Below are 18,377 nucleotides of genomic sequence, written 5' to 3' on the forward strand. Positions count from 1 at the left end.
CAATCGAGAATCTGCCTTAGATCTGAGTGTCCTCGACTCCATCCCGCAGCATGCTACCCATCACCTTCTCAGTAAAACCCCAGCCCTGCACGAGGTTGAAAAGGCCATCTGTCAGCTCAAGAACAATAAGGCATCGGGGACGGATGGAATCCCCGCTGAGGCATTAATGTATGGCAGAGCGTCACTATTGACATGAATTTATGACCTCATCTCTCTCATCTTGAGGGAGGAGAGCATGCCGGGAGATCGCAGAGATGCAGTAATCGTGATCCATCTTTAAAAAAGGGGACAAGTCCGACTGCGGCAACAGCAGAGGAATCTCCCTGTTATCAGCCATTGGGAAAGTCATCGCGAGAATCCTCCTCAACCGTCTTCTCCCTGTGGCTGAGGAGCTCCTGCCGGAGTCACAATGCGGATTCCGTCCACTACGGAGTACAACGGACATGATATTTACAGCGCGACAACTGCAAGAGAAAAGCAGGGAACAGCACCAACCCTTGTCCATGGCCGCCTTTGAACTTACAATGGCCTTTGACACTGTTAACCGCGAGGGTCTGTGGAGCGTCCTCCTCCGTTTCGGCTGCCCCCAAAAGTTTGTCCCCATTCTCAGCCTGCACCACGACGACATGCAAGCCATGGTCCTAACCAACGGATCCATCATAGACGCAATCCACATTCGGACCGGAGTCAAGCAGGGCTGCGTCAACGCACAAAACCGATTCTCGATCTTCCTGACGACAATGCTCCACCTCACACTATTGGAGAACCAATAGGAAGGAGCCATGTTTCCTGGTCCCTATTGGAGGACCAATAGGAAGGAGCCATGTTTCCTGGTTCCTATTGGGGGACCAATAGGAAGGAGCCATGTTTACTTGTCCCGATTGGGGGACCAATAGGAAGGTATCATGTTTCATGCGACCTATTCGAGGACCAATAGGAAGGAGCCATGTTTCCTGGGCCCTATTCGAGGACCAATAGGAAGGAACCATGGTTCCTGGTCCCTATTGGGGGACCAATAGGAAGGAACGATGTTTCCTGGTCCCTATTGGGGGACGAATAGGAAGGAGCCATGTTTCCTGGCCCCTATTGGAGGACCTATAGGAAGGTGCTATGTTTTGTGGGCCCGATTGGAGAACCAGTGGGATGTGGAGTGTGCATCCGTCATGTTGTAAATGTTGGATCATCGGCACCTGATCCCAGCAAAAATATCCTGACCTGGAGAGGGGCCATGGAAGGGGAAAGGATTCGTAGGTGTTGTGAGCGGAAAGGATGGAGCAGTGGGTCATAGAAACATAGAAACATAGAAAATAGGTGCAGGAGCAGGCCATTCAGCCCTTCTAGCCTGCACCGCCATTCAATGAGTTCATGGCTGAACATGAAACTTCAGTACCTCCTTCCTGCTTTCTCGCCATAACCCTTGATCCCCCGAGTAGTAAGGACTTCATCTAACTCTCTTTTGAATATATTTAGTGAATTGGCCTCAACTACTTTCTGTGGTAGAGAATTCCACAGGTTCACCACTCTCTGGGTGAAGAAGTTTCTCCTCATCTCGGTCCTAAATGGCTTATCCCTTATCCTCAGACTGTGACCCCTGGTTCTGGACTTCCCCAACATTGGGAACATTCTTTCTGCATCTAACCTGTCTAAACCAATCAGAATTTTAAACGTTTCTATGAGGTCCCCTCTCATTCTTCTGAACTCCAGTGAATACAAGCCCAGTTGATCCAATCTTTCTTGATAGGTCAGTCCCGCCATCCCGGGAATCAGTCTGGTGAACCTTCGCTGCACTCCCTCAATAGCAAGAATGTCCTTCCTCAAGTTAGGAGACCAAAACTGTACACAATACTCCAGCTGTGGCCTCACCAAGGCCCTGTACAACTGTAGCAACACCTCCCTGCCCCTGTATTCAAATCCCCTTGCTATGAAGGCCAACATGCCATTTGCTTTCTTAACCGCCTGCTGTACCTGCATGCTAACCTTCAATGACTGATGTACCATGACACCCAGGTCTCGTTGCACCTTCCCTTTTCCTAATCTGTCACCATTCAGATAATAGTCTGTCTCTCTGTTTTTACCACCAAAGTGGATAACCTCACATTTATCCACATTATACTTCATCTGCCATGCATTTGCCCACTCACCTAACCTATCCAAGTCACTCTGCAGCCTAATAGCATCCTCCTCGCAGCTCACACTGCCACCCAACTTAGTATCATCCGCAAATTTGGAGATACTGCATTTAATCCCCTCGTCTAAATCATTAATGTACAATGTAAACAGCTGGGGCCCCAGCACAGAACCTTGCGGCACTCCACTAGTCACTGCCTGCCATTCTGAAAAGTACCCGTTTACTCCTACTCTTTGCTTCCTGTCTGACAACCAGTTCTCAATCCACGTCAGCACACTACCCCCAATCCCATGTGCTTTAACTTTGCACATTAATTTCTTGTGTGGGACCTTGTCGAAAGCCTTCTGAAAGTCCAAATATACCACATCAACTGGTTCTCCTTTGTCCACTTTACTGGAAACATCCTCAAAAAATTCCAGAAGATTTGTCAAGCATGATTTCCCTTTCACAAATCCATGCTGACTTGGACCTATCATGTCACCATTTTCCAGATGCACTGCTATGACATCCTTAATAATTGATTCCATCATTTTACCCACTACTGAGGTCAGGCTGACCGGTCTATAATTCCCTGTTTTCTCTCTCCCTCCTTTTTTAAAAAGTGGGGTTACATTGGCTACCCTCCACTCCATAGGAACTGATCCAGAGTCAATGGAATGTTGGAAAATGACTGTCAATGCATCCGCTATTTCCAAGGCCACCTCCTTAAGTACTCTAGGATGCAGTCCATCAGGCCCTGGGGATTTATCGGCCTTCAATCCCATCAATTTCCCCAACACAATTTCCCGACTAATAAAGATTTCCCTCAGTTCCCCCTCCTTACTAGACCCTCTGACCCCTTTTATATCCGGTCAGATCCTGTCCTGTCGCTCCAGCTCACACTGATGGGGTGAGGATCTCCACCCTCTGCTGGGCCTTCATGAAACCAGCTTTCTGTCCAAACCGGTCCCCACTGAGAAAAGGCCCTTAATTTGGCAATAAACAGCCAGTGTACTGAGAGAGGCCAAGGGATGGCCACTGTGGGGAATGGGGCCTTACTCCAGGAGAATGCATGCTCTGGGGTCAAGGGTTAACATCCATCGGTGGGGCAGGGCACAGGGAGGTTTATTCTGCATTTCAGTATGCTGCACCGGGGAGTCTGTGGGGAAGGGAGAGTGGAAACGGGGAGAGAGAGGCTATGAATCAGAGACAGAGAGGTGTAGAGGAAAGCTGTGAGACATAGAGCAATGAAGGCTGAGAGAGAGAGAGAGAGAGAGAGAGAGAGAGAGAGAGAGAAGAACCGGGAAGGAGATGGAGGGAGAGAAGAAGAGGAAGTGAAATGTGCTGACGTGGCTTTCTCTGGGTGAAGACATTTACATACTGAGGGATGGGCAATGAGGCTCTCACAGGCTGCAGGTTTATAAAGCAGAGCCCAGTGAAGGGTAGTTTATCAGTAAGCAGGCACAGGGACAGGAGCAGACACCATGATTTCACCCATCCAGCTGATCTGGCCTCTAGCATTCTGCGTCGCAGGTACCAATCTCTCTCCTTCCACGTTTAATATCTCCCTGCTGTCGATTTCTGTCCAACTCTACTGACCAATGATTGAAGGGCAAATGCTGACACTGGAGGAGAGCTCAGTGTCTCGAGCAATCTCTCATTTTACAGCGTCTTTCTGTGACGTGCTTACTTCACTTTCTTTCCCCATTTCCCCCTCAGGTATCAGTGGGGACATCATCATGACCCAGTCTCCCCCGGTGCTGTCAGTGAGTGAGGGACAGACTGCAACCATCACCTGTACCGCCAGTGCATCTGTTAGCAGCAGTTATGTTCATTGGTATCAGCAGAAAGCCGGGCAGAAACCCACTCTGCTGATCTATTATGCAACAACTCGTTTCACTGGAACCTCCGATCGCTTCACCGGCAGTTACCAGTCCAACACGTTCACCCTGAGCATCAGCAACGTGCAGAGCGAGGATGTCGCAGTCTATTACTGTGGGCAAGGGTATAGCTACCCTCTACACTGTGATACATAGCTGTACAAAAACCTCAATATACACAGCCCCACCTCCTGTACTGACTCACCCCACAATTATATATAATTTATAATAATGGACACACAGCCCCACCTCCTGTAAGGTTTTACACATGACTGACACACAGCTCGATGGGAGTGACGGCAGGAATATTCAGCTGGAAGCTGCAGTGAATTGGGAAAGGATGGAGTGGGTCAGAGAGGAGTTGGTGCTGTGTCTTCATCACTGAGAATCTCACAGCTCCACTCTGTACATTCAGACAGCACGGAGACACTGGGTGTTCCCTGTGTCCTCAATCCAAATCATCTCACAAACCCCCCACTATTGAAAGGGCCACAACTTATAAAACCCAAAGCAGAAACATGAAAGGAAAGTGAACAAGTGAAATGTTCGTGCTCTTTCCCTGCCCACCCCACACTCGAGGCCCTGCGGTGCCCACCTGTCGCAGAAGGCCTCAGGCCTACCCTGGGCTCCGTCCCCAGGTCCACCCGGGTGTGGACAAAGCCCCCGAAGGGAGACAGGCAGGCAGTGCGGCCACCCCATGGGCCCCGTCCAACTGGGACCTGTGGATGGTCACCTCCGACCTGCCCACTCCACCCGCAGCGGGTGACCCGACCCAGGAGCAGGCGCACGGGGAGGCCCTCCAACCTGCCCACTCCCCCGGCACTGGGTGGCCAGGCCCAGGAGCAGGCCCACGGGGAGGCCCTCCAACCTGCCCACTCCCCCCGCACCGGGTGACCAGGCCCAGGACCGTGGGACTGAAGTGGAGCCAGAAATCGAGGAGCAGCCCCTTCAAATAGTGGCAGAGGGGCTGCATCCTCTCACACTCCACGTACACACGGGTCACGGACTGAGGAAACAGGTTTCTAAAGCCCCTGAAACTCGTTATTTTATAATGATCCCCGAGGAAGGCCTGTGTCAGCAACACAAACATCTCGCTTGCAGACGGAGCCCGTTGTTCAAGGGGCACAAAGAGGTGAGCCCTGTGTGACGGGGACTTTCATTCTCCAGCAATTCCGTGGCCCCAGGGTTACCGTCTGATGGGGCGGGAAGGGCAGCTGGGAGATTTGTCCCAAACACGTTGGATCTCCCAACTCTCCCGGGCACTACCACAGGCAACTCGGACACAAAGAGAGGAAGGGAGAGTGAGAGAAAGAGAGTGAGAGGGAAGGAAAGAGAGACTGAGGGAGAGAGAGGGAGTGAGTGAGGGGAAGATGCAGAGAGAGAGTGAAGGAGAAAGGGTGAGAGAGAGAGAGAAACCGAGAGAGCAACAGATAGAGTGAGACACTGAGAAAGAGACAGAGGGAGACACACACACACACACACACACACAGACAGAGAGAGGGGGAGAGAGACTGAGTGAGCCAGGGACGGAGTATATTGTACAGCTACTGCACTGGAAGCTGTCACTGTGGCTCACGTTCGGTAAAGGAACCAAGCTCAGACTGAGTAAGTAAACCCCAATGCTCCATTATTAAATCTTTAAATACTGAATCTTTCTAAGACACAAATGCTGAATATGCGAAGGTGTTTGTTTACATATGATTACATTTGATCCTCCCATCTTTCCTCATCTAAATCTATCAGCATAACCCTCTATTCCCTTCTCCTTCATATCCCTGTCTAGCCTCCCCTAAAATACATCGATACTATTCACTTCAATCACTCTCTCTGGTAGCCAGTTCCACATTCTCACCACTTGCTGGGTAAAGAATTTTCTCCTGAATTCCCGATTGGATTTCTTGCTGACTATCTTATATTGATGGCCTCTAGTTCTGCTCTTCCCCACAAGTGGAAACAGTCTCTCTCTATCCACTCTATCAAAACCTTTCCGAATGTTAAAGACCTCTATCAGGTCACCCCTCAGCCTCAAGAGAAAAGAGCCCCAGCCTGTTCATCCTTTCCTGATATGTACACTCTCGCATTTCTGGTCTCATCCTTGTAAACCTTCTCTGCACCCTCTCCAGTGCCTGTGTATGGGTTATATAATATGGTGGGGAGCTGCGGTGAATGAAAGGGTTAATTGAAGAGTGCTGTGTATGACAGGGAGCCCGGCTGTATTCCTTTACCACACTCCCCCTTTACCCAGCAAAGTATAAGTAACGAACTGTTACCCACCGTGTGGAGGAGATCTGGACGTTGACACACTGCGGTCCCGTCCCTGCACCATCCCCGGAAATCGCTCCCGAGCCTCCTGCCTGTCTCAGTGTGACAGACACAGTGTGTGAGACACGGTCAGAGTGTGGGTGTGAGTGAGTGAGCTCGCTGGGGGCAGTCTGTGCTCCTGTCACAGTCTCTGATATAACTGAGCTCAGCCTCAGCACACATGACACTCCCGAGGTCCCGCCTCCCCCAGCTCCAACTCTGATCTGTCCAGCCCCCGCTCACCTCCTGTCCAACTTCTGATCACAAACAGGGGCAGCAGGGCTCGCAATCCGGCGGCTGCAGTGCTCCAGGGTTGTGGGGAGACTCTCAGTTGCTGTTTCTGTGGCTCGAGTTCAGGCCGATATTTATCCCTCAATCTACATCACTTAAACATAGAAAATAGGAGCAGTAGTAGGCCATTCGGCCCTTCGAGTCTGCACCGACATTCAATATGATCATGTCTGTTCCCCTGTCTCAACATCATATTCCCGCTTTTTCCCTATACCCTTTGATGCCTTTTGTAAGCCAAGGGGTAAGCCATTTAGGACCGAGATGAGGAGAAACTTCTTCACCCAGAGAGTGGTGAACCTGTGGAGTTCTCTACCACAGAAAGTTGTTGAGGCCAATTCACTAAATATATTCAAAAAGGATTTAGATTAAGTCCTTACTACTAGGGGGATCAAGGGGTATGGCAAGAAAACAGGAATGGGGTACTGAAGTTGCATGTTCAGCCATGAACTCATTGAATGGTGGTGCAGGCTAGAAGGGCCGAATGGCCTACTCCTGCATCTATTTTCTATGTTTCTAGAAATCCATCTATCTGCCTCTTAAATATATTCAGTGACTTGGCCTCCACAGCCTTCTGTGGTGGAGAATTCCACAGGTTCACCACCCTCTGAGTGAAAACATTTCTCCTCATCTCGGTCCTAAATTTCCTACCCCGTATCCTGAGATTGTGACCACTTATTCTAAACTTCCCAGCCCGGGAAAACATCCTCCCCAGATCCAGTCTATCCAACCCAGTCAGAATTTTATATGTTTCAATGAGATCCCCTCATTCTTCTGAACTCTAGTGACTGCAGGCCCAGTCGACCCAATCTCTCCTTATACGACAGTCCTGCCATCCCAGGAATCAGTCTGGTGAACCTTCGCTGCACTCCCTCTATGGCAAGGATATCCTTTCTTAGGTAAGGAGACCAAAGCTGCACATAATATTCCAGGTGCGGTCTCACCAAGGCCCTGTAGTAAGACCTCGTTGCTCCTGTACTCAAATCCTCTTGCAATGAAGGCCAACGTACCATTTGCTTTCCTAACTGCTTGCTGCACCTGTATGTTTGCTTTCACTGACTGGTGTACAAGAACACCCAGGTCCCTCTGTACATCTACACTTCACAAACCATCACCATTTAAATAATACTTTGTCCTTATGTTTTTCCTACCAAAGTGAGTAACTTCACACTTATCCACAATATGTTACATCTGTCATGTGTTTGCTCACTCACTCAACCTGTCTAAGTTTCATTGCATCCTCCTCACAACTCATAATCCAATCTAATTATGTGCTGTCAGAAAACTTGGAAATATTACATTTGGTTCCCTAATTCAAATCATTTATTTATACATTGTGAATATCTGGGGCCCAAGCACTGATCCCTGTGGTACCCCACTCGTCACTGCCCACCACCCTGAAACACACCCATTTATTCCGACTGTTTCCTGTCAGTTAACCAATTTTCAATCCATGTCAATACATTACCCACAATCCTATGTGCTTTAATTTTGCACACTAACCTCTTTTGTGGGATTTTTATCGAAAGCCTTCTGAAAATCCAAATACACTACATCCACTGGTTCTCCATTACCTATTCTATCAGTTAGATCCTCAAAAAACTCCAGTATGTTACTTTCATAAATCCACGTGACTGTCTTTAACCCCGTTGATGTTATCGAAGTGCACCGTTATCACTTCCTTTATAATAGACTCTAGCATTTTCCCTATTAATGACCGGTCTGTAGTTCCCCGTTTTCTCTCCCTCCTTTTTTAAATAGTGGGGTTACATTTGCCACCCTCCAATCTGCAGGAACTGTTCCATAATCTATAGAATTTTGGAAGATGACAATCAATGCATCTACTATTTCCATGGCTACCTCTTTTAATACTCTGGGATGCAGATCATCAGACCCTGGGGATTTATCAGCCTTCAGGCCCATTAGTTTCTCCAGCACTATTTTCTTACTAATAATCATTTCCTTTAATTCCTCTTGTTCACTGGACCCATGGTTCCCTAGCATTTCTGGGAAGTTATTTGTATCCTCCTCCGTGAAGAGATTATTTACCTCAGTGCTGTGTGTGGGAGCTTGCTGTGCACAAATTGGCTCCCGTGTTGGCCACATTACAACAGTGACGACACTTCAAAATGTACTTCATTGGCTGTGAAGCACTTTGGGACATCCTGAAGTGTGAAAGGTGCAATATAAATGCAGGTCTTTCTTTAATTTCTCTTTTCTTTTTATTAACTGGGACTCGCACAATTCCCCTGCTGATTAAACCTGGACCCAGCAGAAAATCCCCAGAACACGGACTAACGTTCCATAAGAACATGGGAATTAGGAGCAGGAGGAGGCCATTTGGCCCCTCGAGCCTACTCCATCATTCAATGAGATCATGGCTGATCTTCTACCTCAACTCCACTTTCCTGCACTGTCCCCATATCCATCGATCCCTTAATATCCAAAAATCTATCGATCTCCGGAATATAGAAACATAGAAACATAGAAAATAGGTGCAGGAGTAGGCCATTCGGCCCTTCTAGCCTGCACCGCCATTCAATGAGTTCATGGCTGAACATTCAACTTCAGTACCCCATTCCTGCTTTCTCGCCATACCCGTTGATCCCCCTGGTAGTAAGGACTTCATCTAACTCCTTTTTGAATATATTTAGTGAATTGGCCTCAACAACTTTCTGTGGTAGAGAATTCCACAGGTTCACCACTCTCTGGGTGAAGAAGTTCCTCCGCATCTCGGTCCTAAATGGCTTACCCCTTATCCTTAGACTGTGACCTCTGGTTCTGGACTTCCCCAACATTGGGAACATTCTTCCTGCATCTAACCTGTCTAACCCCGTCAGAATTTTAAATGTTTCTATGAGGTCCCCTCTCATTCTTCTGAACTCCAGTGAATACAAGCCCAGTTGATCCAGTCTTTCTTGATAGGTCAGTCCCGCCATCCCGGGAATCAGTCTGGTGAACCTTCGCTGCACTCCCTCAATAGCAAGAATGTCCTTCCTCAGGTTAGGAGACCAAAACTGTACACAATACTCCAGGTGTGGCCTCACCAATGCCCTGTACAACTGTAGCAACACCTCCCTGCCCCCGTACTCAAATCCCCTTGCTATGAAGGCCAACATGCCATTTGCTTTCTTAACCGCCTGCTGCACCTGCATGCCAACCTTCAATGACTGATGTACCATGACACCCAGGTCTCTTTGCACCTCCCCTTTTCCTAATCTGTCACCATTCAGATAATAGTCTGTCTCTCTGTTTTTACCACCAAAGTGGATATATTCAAGGACTGAGCCTCCACAGCCCTCTGGGGTAGAGAATTCCAGAGATTCACCACCCTCTGAATGAAGAGGTTTCTCCTCATCTCAGTCCTAAATGGCCGACCCCTTATTCTGAGACTGTGACCCCTGGTTCTAGACTTCCCAGCCAGAGGAAACATCCTCCCTGCATCTACCCTGTCAAGCCCTGTCAGAATATTGTATGATTCAATGAGATCCCCTCTCATTCTTCTAAACACTAGAGAATATAAGCCTAATATACTCGATCTCTCCATAGGACAATTTCCCCATCCCAGATGTCCGTCTGATGTGTCTGCGTGTTTGTCACACGTGACGGAGCAGGAGTTCCACCAGCAACACCGGACGTTACCTCAGTGCCCGGCCCACTTTCCCCATCCACTTACCACATTCTTACAGGTAAACGGGCTCAGCACCTGCCCTCAGCCGGTGAAATGTCTCCCCTCTACACCACGGGCTGCCCGTCATCTGCTCCCCATTTCACTCCTGTAGGCACTACCTCTGGCTGGGGCTCAGCTCCTCTCCCCAAGTGGGCTCATTGTCCCAGTGTGAGCCCAGAGACTGAGCTCCCCAAGTGGGCTCATTGTCCCAGTGTGAGTCCAGAGAGTGAGCGTGTCAGGCTAATCGACCGTGAGGTGTCAGCCGTGGCTCAGTCGTTAGCATGCTCGGCTCTGAGAAAAGGAAGATTTGCATTTATATAGCGCCTTTCACGACCACCAGACATCCCAAAGTGCTTTACAGCCAATGAAGTACTTTTTGAAGTGTACTCACTGTTGTAATGTAGGAAACTCAGCAACCAATTTGTGCACAGCAAGCTCCCACAAACAGCAATGTGCTGATGACCAAATAACCTGTTTTTGTTTTGTTGATTGTGGGATAAATATTGGCCAGGACACCAGAGTTTGATTTGAACCCACAATCTCTGACTCAGAAGCGAGGGTGGTTCCAACTGAGCCACTGGCTGATACCATTCGGCCCATCGTGTCCGTGCCGGCCGACAAAGATCTATCCAGCCTAATCCCACTTTCCAGCTCTGGGTCCGTAGCTCTGTAGGTTACGGCACTTCAAGTGCACATCCAAGTACTTCTTAAATGTGGTGAGGGTTTCTGCCCCTACCACCCTTTCAGGTAGTGAGTTCCAGACCCCCACCACCCTCTGGGTGAAAAGGATTCTCCTCAACTACCCTCTAATCCTTCTATCAATTACTTTAAATCTGTGACACCTGGTTAGTGACCCTACTGCAGAGGGAAATAGGTCTTGGCCGCATCCTCCGCCAGGATCAACTGAGAAATGTTCCGCACTCCTGGTGGGTCAGTGGCAGGTGGACTCCCTGCTGGAGGAGCTCAGGCCTTTTGCCTAGAGCACGACCCATTTCCTCTATCTGGGAGTCTACCTTAGCCCTGACGAGGAAGCCTGGCCGGCGAACTGCCAGGAGCTGGAGGCCAAAGTCGCCGCTCACCTAGGGCGCTGGACAGGACTGCTCCGAGTGCTGTCCTACAGGGGTCCAGTGCCATCATAAACCAGCTGGTGGCCTCTATGCTGTGGTACTGGCTGGTCACTTTGACCCCTCCCCCGCGTTTGTCGCCAAGATACAGAAGAAGCTGGTGGACTTCTTCTGGAACAACAGGAAACATTGGGTCTTTGCTGCGGATTTAAGTCTCCCACTTAGGGAGGGCGGTCAGGCGTTGGTGTGCATCAGTACCCAGCATGTGACTTTCCATCTTCAGTCCCTACAGAGATACCTGTACGTCGAGCCCCCTCCTACGTGCATTGGGGACGTATTTCTTCCGCCAGCAGTACTGCCTCAATTATGACATGCAGCTCCTGTTTGTGAGCCTGGGGGGCATCAGGACCCCCATACGGGGGCTTCCTGTCTTTTACCAGGAATTCATCAGAGTCTGGAACAGTGTCACCACCAAGCGCAGGTCTCCCCCGTCTGGAGTGGCGGCTGTCCTGCAGGAGCCGCTGCTCAGGAATCTGTACCTCCATGACCGCGGTTTTAGGTGGCAGGCAGACGAGAGTGCTGTGGCTGGCGAGGTGACCAGGGTCAGGGATCTGCTTGATGGCGGAGGAGTGGGCTGGATGTGGCCAGACTTGGTAGGATGTTGCCTAAACTGGGTCAACATCCAACGTGCGGCCAATGCCATCGAGTCGCTAAAAACAGCACTGGTCCCTGACTCCGTTAGGTGTGTCGAGGAGGCTCAAGCACGTGGGTTGATCCCCTCCGAACTGACCCCCGTCCAGACAGAATTCCTCATCGCACCAAGCCCCAAAACCTCCTTTTGGAGCCGGCACCTCCCAACTTGAGCCTCCTCGGGGAAATCCCCTCGTGCCTTTCAGTTCTGCGTGGAGGGGTTTCCTGTACGGGCTGTTCCTGCACACTCTCAACCTTGCCATTCTCGTCTGCCGTCCAGACACGCCATGGCATACCATCTTGTCGTCCGGAGGAGGCGGGGGTCCCCAGTGGAGTGCACTCTACGCGGGAGTCCTCCCTCTATTTATTGGGGACTTGGCCTGGAGGGTGTTGCACGGAGCAGTCCCGTGCAATAAGTTTTTAAGTCGGTTCACGGGCTCCCAGGCCGCTTGCAATTTCTGCTGTCTGGAAGAGTCCGTGTTCCTTGTTTTTATGGAGTGTGTGAGGTTGCAGCCCCTCTTCTGTTATTTGAAGGGGCTGCTCCTCAAATTCTGGTTGCACTTCAGTCCCATACACCTGATCTTTGGGCACCCTGTGCGGAGAGGAGCGGGCAGGTCAGAAGGCCTCCCCGTAGGACTGCTCCTGGGCATGGCCAAGTGGGCCATCAGCCGGTCCAGGCAGCGGGCGGTCGAAGGGGTTGTTCATCCTGACTGCCTGCCTCTCTTCCACGGTTACATCCGAGCCAGGGTATCCCTGGAGCTGGAGCACGCGGTGTCCACCGGTACTTTCACGAGAGGTGGGCACTGGAGGGACTGGAGTGCATCATCACCCCCGGCAGCCAAATTTTAATTTGATCATTTAATTTTATAGTTTAATTTGTTTAATTTGCCAGTTTTAGTGCCCCCCCTTTTTGGCCCAGGGGACACTTGTATAATTTGTGTGTTGGTGCCCTCAAAAAAAAACGGGCACTGGAAAAATGTATCTTGGTGTGTGACCCTCCCCCCGCCCCCCTTCAGGGGGCATTTGTTTAAAGTGCACAAATAAAATAGTTGTGGGAAATAGGTCCTTCTTAACCACTCTATCTCGGCCCCTCATAGTTTTATACACCTCAATTAAATCTCCCCTCAGCCTCCTCTGCTCCAAAGAAAATAACCCAGCCTATCCAATCTTTCATCATAACTAAAATTTTCCAGTCCTGGTAACATCCTCATAAATCTCCTTTGTACTCTAGCTGTGGCTGAACTACTATTTTAAACAGTTATAACATAACCTCCCTGCTCTTATATTCAGTGCCACGACTAATAAAGGCAAGTATCCCATATGCCTTCTTAGCCACCTTATCTACCTGGCCTGCTACCTTCAGGGATCTGTGGTCCTGCACTCCAAGGTCCCTTTGTTCCTCTACACTTCTCAGGGTCCTACCATTTAATGTGTCTTCCCTTGCCTTGTTAGCCTTCCCCAAATGCATTACCTCACAGTTCTGGATTGAAATCCATTTGCCACTGTTCTGCCCACCTGACCAGTCCATTGATACCTTCCTGCAGTCGATAGCTTTCTTCCTCACTATCATCTGCAAACTTCTTAATCATGTTCTCGACATTGAAATCTAAATCATTGGTGTACATTACAAAGAGCAAGGGACTTAGTACTGAGCCCTACGGAACCCCACTCGAAACAGCCTTCCAGTCACAAAAACATCCGTTAACCATTACCCTTGGCTTCCTGCCACTGAGCCAATTTTGGATCCAACTTGCTACTTTCCCTTGGATCCCATGGGCTTTTACTTTTCTGCCACATGAGACTTTGCCAAATGCCTTGCAAAAATCCATGTAGACTACATCAAAGGTGCAACACTCATCGACCCTCCTTGTTATCTCCGCAAAAAATTCACTCAAGTTAGTCAGGCACGACCTTCCCTTAACAATTCCATGCTGACTGTCCTTGATTAATCTGTCGCTTTCTATATGACAATTTATCCTCTCCCTCAGAATTGTTTCCAATAATTTTCCAACCACCGAGGTTAGGCTGACTGGCCTGTAATTACTCGGTCTATCCCTTTCTCACTTTTTAAACAAAGGTACCACGTTAGCAGTCCTCCAGTCCTCTGACACCACACCTGGAGCCAGAGAGGATTGGAAAATGATAGTCAGAGCCTCTGCTATTTCCTCCCTTGCTTCTCTTAACAACCTGGGATACATTTGATCTGGGCCTGGTGATTTATCCACTTTCAAAGCTGCTAAGCCCCTCAATACTTCCTCTCTCACTTTGTTTATCTTATCTCATATTTCATACTTCTCCTCCTTAATTACAATGTCTGCATCGTCCCTCTCTTCTGTGAAGACAGATGCAAAGTATTCACAAAGAACCATACCCACGTCTTCCGTCTCCACACACAGGTTATCTTTTTGGTCTCCAATAGGCCCCACTCTTGCCTTGCTCTTTATGTATTTATAAAACATCTTTGGGTTTTCCTTGATATTACTTGCCAATATGTTTTCATGCCTTCTCTTTGCATTCCTAATTTCCTTTTTAATTTCACCCCTGCACTTTCTAAACTTCTCTGGGCTTTCTGCAGTATTTAGCACTGGGTATCTGACATAAGCTTCCCTTTTTTGCCTTATCCTACCCTGTATGACCTGTGCCATCCAGGGGGCTCTAGATTTGGGAGTGCCACCCTTTTCCTTTGTGGGAACATACTTGCTCTGAACCCTCACTATCTCCCACTGCTCTGACACTGATTTACCTTCAAGTAGCTGTTTCCAGCCCACTTTTGCTAAATCACCTCTCAGCTTAGTAAAATGGGCCTTTCCCCAATTGAGAACCTTTATTCCTGCTCTGTCTTTGTCCTTTTCCAAAACTACGCTAAATCTAACTGAATTATAATCACTAGCACCAAAATGCTCTCCCACTGATACCCTTTCCACCTGCCCAGCTTCATTCCCTAAAACTAAGTCCAGAACCACCCCTCCCTTGTTGGGCTTGCTACGTACTGGCTATAAAAGTTCTCCTGAATGCATTTGAAGAATTCTGGGACCTCTGTACCTTTGACACTGATTCCATCCCAGTTAATGTGAGGGGAGTTGAAATCCCCGACTATTGCTGCCCGATTGTTTTTGACCTTCTCAGCAATTTGCCGACATATTTTCTCTTCTATCTCCCTCTGACTGTTGAGGGGTCTATAGTACACTCCCAGCAGTGTGATCGCCCCTTTTATGTTCATCATTTTAACCCATATGGACTCATTTGATGATCCTTCTAACATATCCTCCCTCTGTCAGAGGTGCTGTCTTTCAGATGAGACGTTAAACCAAAGTCCCGTCTGCCCTCTCAGGTGGACATGAAAGATCCCATAACTACTACTGGAAGGGCAAGGGGGTTCTTCCCAGTGTCCTGGCCAATATTTATCCCACAACAAACATAGTTAAAACTGATGATCTGGTCATGATCTCATTGCCGTCTGGGAGCTTCATAGAATCAGAGAAATTTACAGCATGAAAGGAGGCCATTCGGCCCATCGTGTCCACACCGGTCGACAAAGATCTATCCAGCCTAATCCCACTTCCCAGCTCTTGGTCCGTAGCCCTGTGGGTTACCGCATTTCAAGTGTACATCCAAGTATTTCTTAAATGTGCTAAGGGTTTCTGCCTCTACCATCCTTTCAGGCAGTGAGTTCCAAACCCTCACCACCCTCTGGGTAATGACATATCCCCTCAAATCCCCTCTAAATCTCCGACCAATCACTTTAGATCTATGCCCTGGTTATTGAGCCCTATGCTAAGTGAAATAGGTCCGTCTTATCCATGCTATCTAGGGCCCTCATAATTTTATACACCTCAATAAGGTCTCCCCTCAGCCTCCTCTGTTCCAAAGAAAACAACCCCAGCCTATCCAATCTTTCCTCATAGCTAAAATTTTGCAGTCCAGGCAGCATACTCGTAAACCTTCCTGTGTGCAATTGGTTGTGAAGCAACTTCGGAAGTCCTGAGGTTGTGAAAGGCGCTATATAAATTCAAGGCTTTCTTTCATTGAAGTGGGTGGGCCCTGATCCTGACCCTCAGCCATTGTCCGCACACTCTGACCTTCCAGGAGGTCATTGGGAGCAGTGACCCTGCCTGACCCCGGTACACTGAGGCTAATTGTAGCCTCACCATTGACCTCACCCCGGTGCTGGGCAGCAAGCTTTTAAATGCAATCTAGAAGCATCTACACCGACACCCAACATGAAGCCTTGCTGAAGTGTGTTTATACAAGTGTGCCGCAATGTTCCCGGATAAAGTTCTCCCGATCTGTGTGTGATCTGAGCTTTCTCACTGCTGAGCCTGTTTCCCCTGTATCCACCCATCCACAGTTCGAGCTTCCTGCCAGTGAACAGTGTCTTAACGGGACACTCAGTCTTTACCGACTCTTACTGTTAACCATTTCAGTGCTGAATGTGTGCCAACCCTGCACTGCAGATGTTTATACAACAGTCCAATCTGATTTTGAGTATCAGCTGTGGCTCACTGCGTTGCACTCTCGCCTCGGAGTCAGAAGGTTGTGGGATCAAGTCCCACTCTACGGACTTGAGCACAAAAATCGAGGCTGACACTCCAGTGCAGTGCTGAGGGAGCGATGTAAAACCGAGGCCCCGTCTGCCATCTCAGGTAGATGTAAAAGATCCCATGCCACTATTTTGAAGAAGAGCAGGGGAGTTCTCCCCGGTGTCCTGGCCAATATTTATCCCTCAACCAACATGACAAAAGAACAGATTATCAGGTCGTTATCACATCGCTGTTTGTGGGAGCTTGCTGTGCACAGATTGGCTGCCGTGTTTCCCACATTACAACAGTGACTACACTCCAAAAGTACTTCATTGGCTGTAAAATGCTTTGAGATGTCCGGTGGTTGTGAAAGTTGCAATATAAATGCAATATTTCCTTTTTTTTTAATCACCTTAACATCAAACGCATTTATATTTAGATCAAGCTGATCAAGTGAGGCAAAGAAGATGAAGAATTAGTGTTGCTCACCTCTAATGGTTAATCACCAGCCAGGAGTTCATTAACCCAACTCTCCGTTATCAGATGTGAATTATCCCCACACGGAAACACCCACAGTGACACACACACACACACTAATATACACCTATTAAACATCCTTCTCCTCCCTTTCAGGCCGAGGGAAGACACCACCCATGCTGACCCTGCTGCCCCCCTCCCCGGAGGAGGTCACGACCAAGGGCACTGCCACCCTGGTGTGCCTCGCCGATCACTTCTACCCCGATGCGGTGGAGGTGGAGTGGAAGAAGGACGGGGCGACCATTTCGGCCGGGGTCCAGACCAGCGACTACCTGCGAGCTTCGGACAACACCTACAGTGTCAGCAGCCTGCTGACCCTCTCTGGCTCCGACTGGGAGTCCAACGCCAGCTTCTCCTGCAGCCTCACCCACGAGAGCCTCTCCTCTCCCCTCAGCAAGGGCATCAGGAGAGCAGAATGTGCGTAGTGTGTCAGGGACAGTCCGCAGGGGAGACACAACTTTAAATAGAACAAGGGGTGAGCCGGGAGGGCAAAGGTCATTGTCAGCACTGCATTTCTCCTTTCTTCCTTCTCGGGACTGGGTCAAGGAAAGCATCTGAGTCTCAGGGGGTAAGGCACGTTATTGGGACAGTGTAGAGGAAGCTTTACTCTGTATCTAACCCGTGCTGTACCTGCCCTGGGAGTGTTTGATGGGACAGTGTTGACTCGTGCTGCCAAGTAAAACCTCTTGAAGATGCTGAAGACTGTCAGCAGAGTAAAACTAATGTTAAACTGTGAAGTGCCGCTTCAGTAAGCAGACCTCCTCCCTGCTCACCCTGTTGTTACAATTCAAGGTTTAGTCCCCGTTTAAAAGGGACAGGATTCTCACGGTGTGGAGAAAATCCCCACAACTGTTTTAATAAAGCTGCATTCTCCCTGTGAATGTCTCCAGCTCGCTCTCGCTGGGCTGTTTATTCAATTCTTGTTACTCTAAATGTGAATCTGTAAAAGGCAATAAACGTGAAGAATATTCATTCTGTGTCTGGCGAGTGCTTTGGAAATGCCCCTCCTCCCCCTCAGCTAGATTGGCTGCATTTCAGTAAGTGTATGTCCTGATTGGCTCGGTGGGCTGTCAATCAATGGCATGTTAGCAGGAGATTTGTTTTAAAGCCAATTATCAATCATTTTAAAACGATCAATTTGACCTCGAACCCCTGGAGTGCACAAGATTAAACACAGAGACAGTAAAAGCTGCTGGGATTAAACTCTTCCAGTCTGGGCATTGTCTCTCACTCTGCACACTGGGCGTGTTGGGGCAGCCCCGATAGTGGGATCGCACTGTGCACTTGTGCTGACTGCTGGGGGCAATCTGGGGGCAGGAG

At 49.0% G+C, this 18,377-nt stretch overlaps 1 gene segment (V, D, J or C); it reads left to right on the top strand.

Moving 5' to 3' along the window:
* Window positions 1-3,591: 3,591 nt before the first annotated feature.
* On the top strand, window positions 3,592-17,377 carry LOC139269170 (immunoglobulin kappa variable 3-20-like; the record flags this gene model as incomplete). The annotated part of the segment is given in 4 exon segments: window positions 3,592-3,640; window positions 3,827-4,112; window positions 10,145-10,265; window positions 17,183-17,377. Coding segments are annotated over 4 exon segments (651 nt in total), but the record flags the coding sequence as incomplete, so codon positions are not given.
* Window positions 17,378-18,377: the final 1,000 nt, after the last annotated feature.

Source organism: Pristiophorus japonicus, chromosome 8, assembly GCF_044704955.1.
Source record: "Pristiophorus japonicus isolate sPriJap1 chromosome 8, sPriJap1.hap1, whole genome shotgun sequence".
Taxonomy (NCBI): domain Eukaryota; kingdom Metazoa; phylum Chordata; class Chondrichthyes; family Pristiophoridae; genus Pristiophorus; species Pristiophorus japonicus.